The 15,968-nt window shown below is 35.3% G+C and overlaps 1 protein-coding gene across 1 annotated transcript in view; it reads left to right on the forward strand.

The window, feature by feature from the left end:
* Positions 1-15,476, forward strand: part of SP4 (Sp4 transcription factor) — an 87,180-nt gene extending 71,704 nt beyond the window's left edge. The window contains exon 5 of the mRNA XM_021689663.2: positions 12,006-15,476. Coding sequence (XP_021545338.1) covers positions 12,006-12,253 — 248 coding nt within the window. The 3' untranslated portion in view covers positions 12,254-15,476. The remainder of the gene's footprint in view (positions 1-12,005) is intronic.
* Positions 15,477-15,968: the final 492 nt, after the last annotated feature.

The raw sequence follows: 15,968 nt of genomic DNA on the forward strand, positions 1-15,968 counted from the left end.
GGCATCTACAAGAAAGCTGTTTGTACTAATAAGTGTTTGGTAAGATTACAAGGTTAATATACACAGTGAATTGTCTTACTGCGTACTAGCAATGAACAACTGGATACAAGTAGCTTAATAAATACTGTCATTTTTAATAAGGTGAAAAGAGTAAAACACTTTGCTGTAACTCTGACAAAATATATGCAAGATATGTATACTGAAAACTAAATATTGATGAGAGAATTGAAGATGATTTACATTCATGTAGACATATACCATGTTAGTGGATTCCATGGCCCAATATTGTTTTGATGTCAGTTCTCCCAGATATATATACAAATCCAGTGCAGTTCTTCTCAAAATTACAGCAGTATTTTGTAGATATTAGTAAGCTGATCTAAATTTATATGAAAGGCAAAGCAATTAGGGTGTCAAAACAGTTTTGAAAGAAATACAAAAAGTCAGCCGATTGACATTGATTTTAAGATTTCCTATAAAGCTACAGTATTTCAATGCTATGAGGTTTTGGTGAAAAAAAGGACACATAGATAAGACCAAATAGAGAATTCAGAAATGAACCCACACACATATCATGCAAAAATAATTGTTTGGGGAAATTATTTTCAATAAATGGTTTGGAAGAATTGGACAGCCACATGCAAGAAAAGAACTTTGAGCTACATACCTCATATCTTTTACAAAAACTGACTCAAAATTACTCAGACTAAAACCTGAAAGTATAAAACTTTTTTAATAAAATATAACAATCTTTGTGACCTTGGGTATGTTAGAGTTTTTAATACAACACCAAAAGCACAATCCATAAAAGAAGAACTGATATATTGGACTTGATAAAAACTATAAACTTTTGCTCTGTTAAAGATTCTGTTAAGAAAATGAAAACATAAGACAGAGACAGAAAACATTTCAAAAACATATCTGACAATGTACTTTCATCCAGAATCTATAAAGAATTCTCAAAACTCAACAATTCGTAAACAACCCAATTTTTAAAAAATTGGCAAAGGATTTGGACATTTCACTGAAGAGGATGTACATCTGACAAGCACATGAAAACATGTATCATCTTTATTTGAGGAATGCAAATTAAAATTGCAACGAAATACCAGTACACATCTATTAAAATGGCTAAAATTAAAAACAAGGACACCAAAATCCTGACAATTAGAAGAACCGGCAAGAATGCCAAGCTGGTGGAATGCAAAATGGCACAGCGTTTTTGGAAAACATTTTGGAATTTTCTTGTAAAAGTTAAACATATACTTAGGCTATGATCTAGCAATCCACTCTTGAGTATTCACCCCAAAGAAATAAAAAGTATGTTCACACAAAAAGCAATGAATATATATATAGCACATTTTATTTAATCACCCCAAATTGGAAACAACCCATATATTCTTCAACTGGTTGAATGGCTAAAGAACTGTGGTATATTGCTGGAGGAGGTAATCCAACAAACTTAACTGCTGGTTGACCTGCAGGTTGGACCTGGGTAATCAGAGGCTTCTCACCCCCTCCCCTGTCCTTAGAATATACTTTCTGCCCACTGTTCCCATAATGGGAGCTGTTAGAAGGATGTAGCCTTGAGAGAGAAAGATGTTGAAACCATCTGGACAGTATATATGACTGAACCCAGTTAAGACCTCTTTGTAAACTTTTAAGATTTGGCAGGTGGATGTAGAGACATATTCGTCTGGTGGCCATCCAAAACAAGCCTCATAAGTTTCCTTTTTCTTATAAGTTAAAATTGCCACCTACCAATGTGGAATGGTCTGCCTCTTTTGTTTTCTCCTTACCCTTTGTGTACAGGGCCAGTTGGTGAACCAACATATAGATACATACAACAGAGTATTGCTCTTCAACGTAGAGGAATGAATTATTAATATACACAACCACAGTGATGAAATTCAGATGCGTTGTTAAGTGAATGATCCCAGCGTCAAAAGTCTACCTATTGTATGATTCCATTTATGTATGACAATATATGAAAAAATAAAAACCATAGAGACAGAGAATAGATTATTGTTTTCTAGGGCATAAGGGAGAAAAGAATTCAACTAGAGGCATCGTGAAGGAATTTTTGAAAGTCATAGCAACTTGCATATTTTTATTTTGGTGATGACTAAATGATTTAATATATTTGTCAAAACTCATAGAGCTGTGTCCCAAAAAGAATAATTTTACTTCGTATAAATGAAAACATAAGGTTTTAAAGTGGGAGACAAACTCATTTTTGAGAAATTCTAATGTAAAAAGGGAGAGAGACTTTTCTTTCTTTTTTTTTTTTTTTTTTTTGAGAATCCAAAACCATTTTCTTTTCAGCCTCATACATATGCCTCAGTAACATACAGCACGTCTCTTAACTCTTCCAAGAATGATAGTATTTAGAGCCAGAGGAATACCTAAAAATGATTTTGTGCAGCCCTTCATTTTGTAAATAAGGACTAAACTGAAGTTTTAGGAGGTTAATTGATTTTTTTTTTTTTTAAAGATTTTATTTATTTATTTGAGAGAGAGAATGAGACAGAGAGCATGAGAGAGGGGAGGGTCAGAGGGAGAAGCAGACTCCCCGCTGAGCAGGGAGCCCGATGCGGGACTCGATCTCGGTACTCCAGGATCATGACCTGAGCCGAAGGCAGCCGCTTAACCGACTGAGCCACCCAGGCGCCCCAATTGATTTCTTTACTAAGGCCCAAACTTAGTTCTTGAACTAAGTTGAGTGATTAGTGATGAGTCAGAATGAGCCATTGGATTAGTAGAGTAAACAAATTCAGACAGGCAATAACAGTCACAGATAACATTTCTGAGGGCTTTCATTGTGTGGGGATTTTTCTAAATGCTCTTTTTCATTCATTTTCTCATTTAATCCTTTGAACAGTAACACAAAATAGGTATCCCTGTTATTCCTAGTTAAAAATGTAGAAACTGGGGCACCTGAGTGGCTCATTCATTAAGTGTCTGCCTTTGGCTCAGGTCATGGTCCCAGGGTCCTGGGATCGAGCCCCACATCGGGCTCCCTGCTTGGCGGGACGCCTGTTTCTCCCTCTCCCACTCCCCCTGCTTGTGTTTCCTCTCTCGCTGTGTCTCTCTCTGTCAAATAAATAAATAAAATCTTTTTAAAAAGTAAAAAATAAAAAATAGAAATGAAGAAACTGAGAATTGGAGAGAGAAATTGCCCAAAGTTACATGGCTGGTAGGTAGAGCAGAGTCAAGATTTTTATCCTGAACAAGAATCCAATTCCTACGAAAAACGAAAGTATCATATGTGAGGACCTGCAAGCAGTTCAGTGTTTGGAACCATAATATTTGTGACAATAGATTTAAAAAAAAAAAAAAAATAGGCAGAGGTTAGTTACCATTGTAATTTATAAACTATTTAACTTTGTTTTTTTCACAGCCTTAGGAAATGGGAACCACTGAAAGTTTTCAGCAGTTAATCAGCTTGGTCATCTTTTTATTTTAGACCATTTGGTATATGTAGGAAGAATAGATTTATAGGGAATAATTTTGAGACCATTTAGCCAAAGACAGTAGCTATTGTTGACAAGATCCTAACTAGAACAAAAGTTTTTTTTTCTTTTTTAAAGTTTTAAGAGTATGTGGGACCAGGTCAAGAAATGATTGTGTAATAAAATTGACAGGACTTGGTGATTATTAAATGTGAGAAAAGAGATAATAGGTACCAGTGATAACTGCTTCCAGTTGAAATGGAGACTACAGGAGAAGGATAAGTATATTGTAGAATTGTCTACCTTTCTTCAGTTGTCTGTTCTGTTTCTCATGGTTGTTTGTTTTGGGGCTCTGTTGTTAGGTGCATATATATTTATAATTGCTATATCTTCTTGATGGAGTGAGTCTTTTATCATTGTAAAGTGTCTTTGTCTGTAGTAACTTTTTATCATATTGGTCTGTTATTAATACAACTATTTCAGCTCTCTTTTGCATGCTGTATCTTTTTTCCATCCTTTACTTTTAGCCTATTCATGTCTGAGTTTAAAGTGAACCTCTTTTAGATAGTGTATAGTTGGATCATATTTTTCTGTAATTCTTTCTGGCAGCCTCTTCCTTTTAATTGGAAGGAATTAATACATTCACAGTTAATACATTCACATTTAATACAATTACTGATGAGGACTTAATGCCATTTTGGTATTTATTTTCTACGTATCTTCTTTTTTGTTCCTGTATTCCTCTGTTATTGGCATTTGGTGTTAAATATTCCTTGTGTGTTATTTTAATCCCCTTGTGATTTCTCTATAATACTAATATAATATTTTATTTTCTTAGTGGTTGCCTGCTTTGGGGATTACAATTCACATCTTAAAATAATCTAGGTGCAAATCTGCTAGCAATAAATTCTTTCAGTTTTTATTAATCTGGAAATGTCTGAATTTCTCTTCATCTCTTTAAAAGATTTATTTCTATGAGAGAGGGAGCATGCTGGGGTAGGGGCAGAAGGAGAGAGAGAATCTCTAGCAGACTCCCTGCTGAGTGAGAAGCCCAATGCAGGGCTTGATCCCATGACCCTGAGATCATGATCTGAGCCAAAATCAAGAGTCAAACACCCAACTGACTGAACCACCGAGGTAACCCCCCCCACCCCATGCTCATTTTTGAAAGATAGTTTTGCTGTATGTAGAATTCTTGGTTGACAAGATTTTCCTTTCATCTGGTATCATCCCACTGCCTCTGGCCTCTATGAACTCCAATAAAAAATAAGTTATTATTTTTTTACAATCCCTTGTAGGTGATGCATCATTTTTCTTGCTGTTTTGTAGATTCTCTTTGGTTTTGACTTTAAGCAGTTTATGATATGTCTCAGTGTTAATCTCATTGCATTTAACCTACTTGGGGTTTATTGAGCTTCTTGGATGTGCACATTAATGTTTTTCATCGATTTGAGAAGTATTCAGCTATCCTTTCTGCAAATATTCGTAAATATTCCGCAGATATTCTTAAATATCTTGGATCAATAAATATCTCTCTCTTGCTGAGAGGTTTTGTGTGTATGTTGGAATGCCCTTCAGCCCTCAATTGACAACTTTGCCTTAGCTTTCACTTCCTGCCTATGCAGACCCTCAACAGTTAAGCACACATGAGAGTTTGGGCCTTCTCAGGTCTTTCCTGAGCATGCTCACAGCTTTAAAGCATGTATATTGCATCTAGATTCCAGGGAGTATGCCAGCACTTTTCAGAGCCACTATGGATATTTTTATCTCCCAGTTTTTCCTTTTAAGCTTTTTGTTAAGTCTTTTTATTGTTTGTCCCAAGTATTATCCATTGCCCTGGGATTCCATGAAGTTAAAACACTTACCTACAATTGTTTTAGACAAACACACATTCCTTTCCATCCCTGGAAAAAGACTTTTTACATTGGGCTGTCTCCAAGTCAGGGTCAATACAGTAGGTTTTTAAGTGAGGTCTTCTGAAGAACCACAGACAGATCCCATTATCATTTCCTTGGAAATGAGGTTTTGAAAGAGTTCCAGCTCTGTTCTCCCTTTGGTAGCTGCTAGGCTTCTGGGGAATTTAAAATGGAATTAGGGAAGTTAAAATACCATAAAATTTGCTGTTCTAATCAAGATTCAGCCATTTTCCTTTAATAAACAGTGGTGAATTTTGTTTGTGACACATTGAATGATGTGTATGGCACATCTAAGAGATGTGGAATTCACAGTTTGATTTAGGAATCTGAATCTTGATGCCATTATCCATTTTATAGATCATAGTTAAAACTACTAGAGTAGATAAGATTACTTTTAAAAAGCATTTGTGATAAAATTGATCAAATGATTTGTGTATTCAAATAGATAATTGCTTAAGAAGTAAATGAAAAATTACTCATTATGCAAATTGATGTCCCTATAAAGTCATAGTCTCACATCTCAGCCCATCAATCAGAATAGCATTGCATTCTTATTTTTTTGGTCAGATTCCTCATTATTTTAATAATTATCTAAATTTTGTTGGGGCACCTGGCTAGCTAGCTCAGTTGGTGGAGTATGTGACTCTTGATCTTGGGGTTGTAAATTTGAGCTTTGTGTTGGGTGGAGATTACTTAAAAATATTTAAGTCTTATGTCCATTGTCCTTCCCACTCAATCTCCCTTTACTCCCATTTCTTCTACGTCAAGAATATAAGCCATGTAACTTCTTGGAAATTATCATTGCTCCCCCTTTTAATTTACTTTTATCCACAGGTAAAGATAGAATTGAGGGTACTCGTGAGAAGATTCATTTAGATATTCTAGGCTGGGTAGGTATAAGAAGAGTGTCCAGGAGAGACTAATAAGTTGAAGGTGTTGGAGGGGAGGGTTTGAGGGATCCAACAAGCCTCACAGTTTGAGTAACTAGGCTTCTTAGAACAAATAAAAAAAATTATTTAATGTGGATTATAAAAGTTGTTATTGTTACTTAAAAATTGTATAGTTGACCCTTGAACAGCACAGGTTTGAACTGTTCAGGTCCACTAATACGTGGATTTGTTTGTTTTTTTTTTAAATAAAGTACTGCAAATGCATTTTCTCTTCCTTATGATTTTCTTAGTTATGTTTCCTTTCCTCTGATTTACTTTATTGTTAGAATATAGTATATAATATATGTAACACAAAGTATGTGTTAATTAACTGTGCTGTTGGTAAGGCTTCCAGTCAACAATAGGCTATTTAGTAGTTAAGTTTTGGGGCAGTGAAAAGTTACACACAAATTTTCAACTGTGCTGCAGATATAGGGGGTCAGTGCTTCTAACCCCTTGTTGTTCCAAGGTCACCTGTATATACTACACATGGATATTTGGTGAAAGTTATTCATGAGCCAAGGGGTATGTTTTTTACTTAGCTGTAACAAATGCGAGATATTTAAAAGTGTTCCTGTGTAGTGAGTTGAATTGTGTCTCTTAGAGATGTTCAAAGTCCTAATCCCTGATGAATATGACTTTATTTGGAAATAGGTTTTTTGCAGATAAAATTAAAGATGAGGTCTTACCATGCCTAGTGCCTAAAATTTAGGACCTGTGGGCCCTAAATCCAATGGCTGATACCTCTGTAAGAAGGGAAGAAGACACAGAGACATGGGGAAAGGCTATGTGAAGACAGAGGCAGAGATTGGAGAGATGCAGCTGCAAGCCACTGAATGCCAAGGATTGCCCAGAAGTCACCAAAGCTAGGATGAGGCATGGAAAGATTCTTCTCTAGAGTCTGGTGGGAGCATTGTCCTACTGACACCTTCATTTTGGACATCTAGCATACAGAACTGTGAGAGAATAAATATCTGTTGTTAGAAGCCACCCAATTTGTGTTACTTTCTTAAAAAAAAAAAAACCCAGGGAAATTAATACAGTCATTTAGCTTGCTCCTGAAATTAATTTTAGTTTGTATGTTTTAATTATAAATATATTAAAAATTAATTTTAATTTATAAATATGTTACCATGACAAACAGAAATAACATTAATTCATAAGGTATGTTTTATACATTGTATTAGCTTTATTTGAGGGCAACATGTTGAAAACCAGATTACAGGCAGAACTGTGACAGCAAGATAGTTGGCTCTTGATGGTACTTCAAATAAAGCTTAAAAGATCTCATTTATTGCATTTATTCAAATCTGTGATTCCACTGACAATCTCAGCTTTTCTGAGAGAAATTACTCTTAATATTATGCTAGGAAGTAATCTAAAATAGTTTCTAAATATGAGTCTTCTATTTACGTCCTTTTAAAAGACTACTATATTTTATTTATTTTTAAAGATTTTATTTATTTGTTTGACAGAGACACAGAGAGAGAGGGAACACAAGCAGGGGGGTGGGAGAGAGAGAAGCACGCTTCTCGCGGAGCAGGGAGCCGGATGCGGGGCTCGATCCCAGGACCCCGGAATCATGACCTGAGCGGTAGGCAGACGCCTAACGACTGAGCCACCCAGGGCGCCTCAGGACTACTGTATTTTAACAGTCATGTAATACAACATGGCATTCTCTTGATAACCTAGGTCAAAGTAGCAATTCTCTTTTCTTTTTCTTAAAGATTTATTTATTCATTTATTTATTTATTTATTTATTTTAGAGAGAGAGAAGGAGAGAAAGCATGAGTGGGAGGGACAAAGGGAGAGGGAGAGAATCTCAAGCAGACTCCGCGTTGAGCACAGAGCCCAGCTTGGGCCTCAATCCCACAACGCTGAGATCACGACTTGAGCTCAGATCAAGAGTCAGACGCTTAACTGACTGTGCCACCCAGGCACCCCAAGCAGTTCTTTTTTTCTATACTCAGTTTATTAAACCAAAATTGTTTGGGTTATGTTCTTGATATTTTCTTACAGAAGTAAAATTTGGGATTTGTCCTTGACATGCTTTGGATACTTGTAATGAAAATACTTCACAGATTTTGGATCATGTGATAGATCATTTATCATTTATTTCCTTATTAGGCCTTACTTTTTTCAAGATTATAGCTTATATATCTCTTAGTTTTCTGTTGCTGCCATAACAATAACAAACTATCTCAAATTTAACAGCTTAAAAGAACACACATTTATTATATCACAATTTCTTTAAGTCAGAAATCTGAGTAGGCTTGGCCTGGGTCCTCCACCTAGCATCTCACAAAGTCAAAATCAAGGTATCAGCTGGGCTATTCCTTATCAAAGGCTCTAGGGGAGAATCTGCTTCCAAACTCATCGACACTGTCAACCAAATTGTTTTTGCTGTTGTAGGACACAGGTCCCTGTTTCCTTGCTGGCCTTCACCTGGGGGCTGTTGTTTGCTCCTGGAAGCTGTCCATATTCTTTGTCATATTCTCCATGTGGCACCCTCCCAGCAATAGCAGGTCAAGTCCCTTTCAGTTCTAATCTCTCTGATTTTTCCTGCTGCAGCTCTGACTCCAGCTGAAGAAAACTCAGCTTTTAAGAGCTCATGTGATTAGATTGGGCCCACTCAGATAAATCAGAATAATCTCTCTGTATTAACACCTGAAATCTGCATTACATCCCTTTGCCATGTAATAAAACGTATTCACAAATTCCAAGGATTAAGGCATGGCCATTCTTGCTTATCATAAGTAACTAATACCAAGTTTCAATAATTAGTTATACTAATTACGGAAGTATTAACCTGAGAATAATTATAAAATAATTAAGATAATTATAAATATAAGGAAGATACTCTATTAGTATAAGAATTCTGACCTCCTTGAGATAAAGGATAATAATGTTTGCTAACAGTAAGAAATTTAGAAATTGTCTGACACTACAGAAAACACACTTCTTTGGGCGCCTGGGTGGCTCAGTTGGTTAAGCGACTGCCTTCGGCTCAGGTCATGATCCTGGAGTCCCGGGATCGAGTCCCGCATGGGGCTCCCTGCTCGGCAGGGAGTCTGCTTCTCCCTCTGACCCTCCTCTCTCTCATGCTCTCTGTATCTCATTCTCTCTGTCTCAAATAAATAAATAAAATCTTAAAAAAGAAAACACACTTCTTTGTGGAAAAGGGTAGCAAACTGAAATGTCATTTCCATAATGTTAGTTTAATTGTGCAATGTAATTTACTTAATTTAAGATTCTAGCCATCTTTTTTTTTTTTTTTTTAAAGATTTATTTATTTGACAGAGATAGCGAGAGAAGGAACACAAGCAGGGCGGGTGGGAGAGGGAGAAGCAGGCTTCCCGCGGAGCAGGGAGCCTGACGCGGGGCTCGATCCCAGGACCCTGGGATCACGACCTGAGCCGAAGGCAGACGCTTAACGACTGAGCCACCCAGGCGCCCCTCTAGCCAGCTTTTATTGCTTAAAATTAATTGACACCCACATCAGTTAGGAATAGACAGACTAAAAGGTCCACATACACACCCTGTCACCATGATATCCCACACAGTTTGCCACTAGATTGGCTGGGACTTAAATTTCTTAATTGGTACTGATAGCTCCACATGGTTGCAAATGACTATCACAAGATAATAGAATCCTCTTAAAGTGTCAGACTCTCACTTGTTCATTTTTGTATCACTGGTGCCTGGTACATTGTAGATGTTGCACAAATATTTGTTCAGAATGATTGAGTTCATGAGCATCACAGCTAACGAAGACTTACTAAACAGCTACTATGTGCAGGTTGATCATCCAGTTGATTCAGTGCTTACTAAATGATGTGTCTTCGAGCCATCACCACCTGATTTTTTTCTGATTATTCCTGGCCATTGTTGCTAGACAGGCGCTTTAACCAACTAAGCCACGGCGCCCACCTGGCCATTGTTGCTATAAAGAAAGGAGGTCTATAATTGCACTTTGATGATTAGAATAAAAAGCCCAAACCACAAGTACAGTGCCTTGAATCCCGCTGTGATATTAATAAGTTGTATGATTCCCAAGATTAATTAATTTCTGAGCCTCAGCTTACTCATTTATAAAATGAAAAATGTAAAATAAGATCTTTAAGATTTCTTTTAACTTTAAAATTTGTAAGCTGTGAATTTTTCTTTTGTAATAAAATGGGAGACTTGAAAGGTTGGAGGAATTCAAGATTATCTTAACCTTAAAACCCTCATTTAATCATTTTTTGCCCTTGTCTAAGTATCAGCATTCAGAAAATGCGCAAATGTTTTTGAGAATTTTGCTTAAACCATATATTTATCCTTTCATTTAATTTTTCAAGACTGAAAAAGAAAAGTTTAATGAAATACTGTCAGTGTAATTTTTTTAAAATAAAAGCAAACACGAAGAGGGGATTATCTGATACAAAGTTGAGCCTATAGATTTTCTACTGATAAGTCAAAAGTAGGGCTAAGAAAAGAAGTCAGCCAAACTCAATTTTCTTAGGATTCAAATTCTAGTATTAGATGGAAAACATTTCTTTCCCTTAAGTAACAAGTTTTAGAGGGAAGGACTAAAGCTAATGGTTGATCTGTTGTGAACATGATGGTATACCACTTAACCAAACTTTTGTGCACTCCACCCGTTACACACAGAAGTGAAATGCATTTTTTCTTTTTAGTTAACATTTAGTTTTTATTCCAAAATAGCGAAGTAGTTAGTTCCAGTGGAATTATCTTACATCTTAAGGAGAGCATATTTAAGGATCAATTTGTATACAAGAACCTAACCGCCTTATTCTGTGACACCTCAGAACTCTGTTAAATCTGAAATGGAGTATTTGCCCAACTTGTTTTTGCCTTGTGAAGAAACTTGGTACAGTATTAAATTGTTAACTGATTTTATTTTAAGTAGTTCTAAGATAGTTTATGCCTCTAGGTATTATACTTAAAATGGAGACAATAGCTTGTTTTTTGTTTTGTTTTAAGATTTTATTTTATTTATTTGAGAGAGTGAGAGAGCACAAGAGGGGGTAGGATCAGAGGGAGAAGCAGACTCCCCGCTGAGCAGGGAGCCCGATGTGGGACTCGATCCCAGGACTCCGGGATCATGACCTGAGCTGAAGGCAGTCGCTTAACCAGCTGAGCCACCCAGGTGCCCTGGAGACAGTAGTTTTTAAGGAAGAGTGGACATAAGCCTCGAACATTATATATTATTATACCTGGAAGAGATTTTTGGGATCATCTGTTAGAAATCCCCTAGTATCGTAGATGGGGAAACTGAGTGGTACTTAACTTGCTCCAGCCTTTACTTCCAGGCCTTAGTAGAATCAGGACTTTAACTCAGGTCATTTATTCCCCATCACATGCTCTTCTATACTGCACTGCTTGTTTGATAGCATTTTATTTATTTTTAATTTTTTTAAGATTTATTTATTTGAGAGAGAGAGAGCAGGGAGCACAGTGGGGAAAGGGAGAGAGAAACCCTGATATCATGACCTGAGCCGGAGCCAAGAGTGGACACTTAACTGACTGTGCCACCCAGGTGCCCCTTGTTTGATGGCATTTTCAAATAAAAACAGAAAGAAGGTATTTTGCAACTAGTCAAAAGTTAAACAAAAGCAAAGTATGATCCGAAGAGAAATTATTTAAAATTATAATTTCATTTAAATAAAATGTGTATGACTTCATTTACTATTTTTTTTGTTTAGGTGAAAAGAGATTTGAATGCCCAGAATGTTCCAAAAGGTTTATGCGGAGTGATCATCTCTCCAAACATGTGAAAACGCACCAGAATAAGAAAGGTGGTGGGACAGCTCTTGCCATTGTTACCTCGGGAGAACTGGACTCATCTGTTACAGAGGTGCTTGGCTCCCCAAGAATTGTCACAGTTGCAGCCATTTCTCAAGATTCAAACCCAGCAACTCCCAATGTTTCAACCAACATGGAAGAATTCTGAAAAGTTATTTATAACAGAGACCTCTAGTGCTGCACTTAAGTTTACACACCTTTGAAAATCTGGAAATGGGCTGGTCAAGTGGATTACAGAGTAGGAAATCATGTTTTCATTCTTGGCTTCTTTAAGTATTCCAAGATTTTGGGTCAACACATAAAATGTTGAATTTTTAAAAATACAAAAAGCAAACTGATATACTAGAAACAGAAAAGTATTTCCTCCATACTATAAGTTGTAGTTATTTGGAAATAGATCACATAATCCTTAAACTGAATCTTCCCCCTCTCTTAACATTATGTGTTAATATGTTTAAAAAGACAGACCTCAGTGTTTGCAGGCTGGACCTTAATTGGACTTGTTTTCTTTGGAAGTACTTTGTTACAAATTCAGTCAGTAATATTTTTATGTAGGTTTTTTCCCCCCCCCTGTAGCACAGAAAACAGTTAACTAATGATAGGGATAATACTTTATTTCCTTAGCTTGTTTTTGGAAAGTCAACTGAAAATAGTTTTGGCCGTCTTTTCTAAATGTTAGAAATTCTTCAACATTTGAATTAGAGTAAGTTCCAAAAAAGTAATCTGAGATGCAGCTCAGATCTTTATTACCACTACATTATAGTAGTGTGTATGCAGACAATCAGTGAAGTCCAATTACTTTCTCCATTTGGAGACACAAGAGGAACTTAGAGCTAAACTTTAGGTTAAATTTTAGATTGAGACCTTAGAAAAATACTGGGGTGGGGAGGGTGGTTAAAACAAAACTCATAATAGCTTCAGAAAAGTAAAATGAGGCAACTTAACATGTAAGGTTTTGAAGTTAGGATTGATTATATTCCTAACCCTAGGTTAAACCACAAAATTCATTTTAAATGTTTATAGTGGAAATATTTGCATAGAGTATAAATCATTCTGTAGTTTCATATTCTGTAAATATGATTTATGTTGACAATGTGCAGAATTCTTTATGCTTTGACTTGGTAGCCAAAGAAGGAATTATCACACCTTTTTTTAAGGCCAGCAGAAAATTATCTTTTAACTACATTACAAATTCCGTTTTCCTCTCTACTAAAATTTAGCCAATCTCATTTATTTCTAGAACTCTGTTAGAAGGCTGGTTACGAATTTATAACATAGAAATGTCTTTATGTTATGCCGATAACTGAATTTTCCCTAAAAAGACAGCCTAACAAATATATAACAATGTGATATTACGAAGCAGGTTATTTTTTAAAAATCAGAATAATGTTCAAATAAGTGACTAAAGGAAAAAATTGTATTTTATTGTTTATGCAAGGATCTTATAGGAAAGATGGCCAAAAGTCTCATGAAAAAAATTTGGATTATACCAACAGCTTACGTATTAGTAAGATATCTCTTACTTTAAAAGTGTATTTACGTGGAAACATTAATGGAATTGGAATTGACAATTGGAAAACTAAAATTTTTAACTGCCTGGTTTATTAACATTTGTTTGGGAACCGTTTGAATAAAGGTACGTGTTTTCTTGTGCATTCTCTATTATTTCAGGAAAAGTACTACTCATGCGAATTCTCTTCCAAAATTGTAATGTTTCTTGTATTTTTGATGAAGGAGAAATACTGTAATGATCACTGTTTACACTATGTACACTTTAGGCCAGCCCTTTGTAGCGTTATATAAAACTGAAGGTCTTTTGTGCTTTCAGTTTGTATAAAAAAGCTTTGAGATTAAAGGAAAAAAAATTTTTACACTGTGGTTATAAATTTCAAGTTTCTTAAAGCTTTTGTAGACTTGTAACAAAGTCTTTAATTTTAGTTGGATTTTGTAAATTGTTTTGTATATTTTATTTAATGTACTCTTAACAACTGATGTATCTGGCTTTAAAACATCAGAATCAGTTTGTTGTTTTGTTTGGTACAGAGGAGCATTTGGTAGTGTTAATTTTAATTTTATTATATAGGAGCTGAAACATCAAATATATATTTTATCTATCATTATGCTACACAATCAGTGCTATAAATTTTTTTATGCAAAGAAACTTTCCTAACGTTTGAATCATGTTTCCTCAAAGTGACACTTTTTGTTGTTGTTAATACCAAGTATGAGCTCTCTGCACCGTTATTCCATGAACCAGTTTTAATGCATACCTGTGTATGCTCATCAGAAATGGAAGTTATTTTTTAATCAACAATGAGGCCTATTATAAATTTAACAAACTGAATCTGGATAGCTTTATAGCATATAAAATATATTAATTTGTGTTAGCAGGTGCACATTTCACCACTGAAATTAGAAATATTTTGACAGTCTGTTCTGCATACCATTCTGAATCCACTTTTCTGTCTTATAAGAATCGTAAATTTCAGTGTCCTTTATTTGACTCAGTGGGATATAGCTGTTATAAGTAATAGGGCACAGATGTGCAGTAGAGTCATATTTAATGGCATTTCACTGTTCATTCCCTTTGCCACCGTTATAAAACTTTTCTTTATTGTAATTATCAGTGCAAAGATATGTATTTATCATGGTAGAACTCCAGTGTTAGAATAGTTTTTTCTTACAGTATACTTTCTTTGGTTAGGTTTGTGTATGTGTTGCTGATTACATTAGAACTTGATGTTAAGTCATTATTTATCACACTCATGAGAGCAGTAATAAAAGTGTGTAATCTAGGAGAAAAAGTTAATTTGTCAAACTTAGATAAGCATGATGTTTAGGTCCTATTTTTCAATTTTATAACTGTTTTATTGCAACAATATTTGTATTTAAGTCTTCATTTTAATGCCTTGTGGTGTTTTTTTATGCATGTCACTAAGTTGTCATCCCACATAAATTGATGTGCAGCATAGGGTATTAAATCTACATAATGATTTTAAAACAAATAGTTGATGGTAAAATGTAAATGTTTTACAAAAATTCCTTATAAAAAGTTTTGTAGTAACATTTCACTTGTAAATTTTTTTTGTAAAAAAAATGAAAATGAAAAAAAAAAAGGATGAATCCAGAAAAAACCTGTTCCCCATATCCTAGAATTTAGACAATTATTCTGCCAGCAAAGCCTCTGGGGCTGTAATTGACATTTTTACAGTGCTGATTTGTATAAAATTTGTTTTTTGTGGATTTGGAAATAAAATCATGTACAAGTTGTTGCCTGCAATAACAATTGCAAGTAACTATTAAAAATTCCCTTGAGTTTAACATGTTTCTTCATTTAATTATGTATACTATAAAGCAGCAATAAATTATTTGAAGTATCAACCTTCTTATCACGATGAACACTAGGAAGTAAATGCTTCTCACTAGAAAATGTATTGGCAACTCTTCATAATTCCTGGTATTAAGATCTGGTCACCATTTCTCTGAACATACTGCCAAAGAACACCAATGCAGATTTCATGTTAATTTGTATAGCCATTGCTCTAGACATTTATGGAAATTAAAATTTGATTTAGGGACTTTTTTTTTTTTTTTTTTTTTTTTTAAAGATTTTATTTATTTATTTGAGTGAGAGAGAATGAGAGACAGAGAGCATGAGAGGGAGGAGGGTCAGAGGGAGAAACAGACTCCCTGCCGAGCAGGGAGCCTGATGTGGGACTCGATCCCGGGACTCCAGGATCATGACCTGAGCCGAAGGCAGTCGCTTAACCAACTGAGCCACCCAGGCGCCCCGATTTAGGGACATTTTTTACTTAAATATTTTTAAGCAATAAATGTTAGGACATTGTAGGAAGAGCTAAAAA

This window comes from Neomonachus schauinslandi, chromosome 12 (genome assembly GCF_002201575.2).
Source record: "Neomonachus schauinslandi chromosome 12, ASM220157v2, whole genome shotgun sequence".
NCBI lineage: Eukaryota > Metazoa > Chordata > Mammalia > Carnivora > Phocidae > Neomonachus > Neomonachus schauinslandi.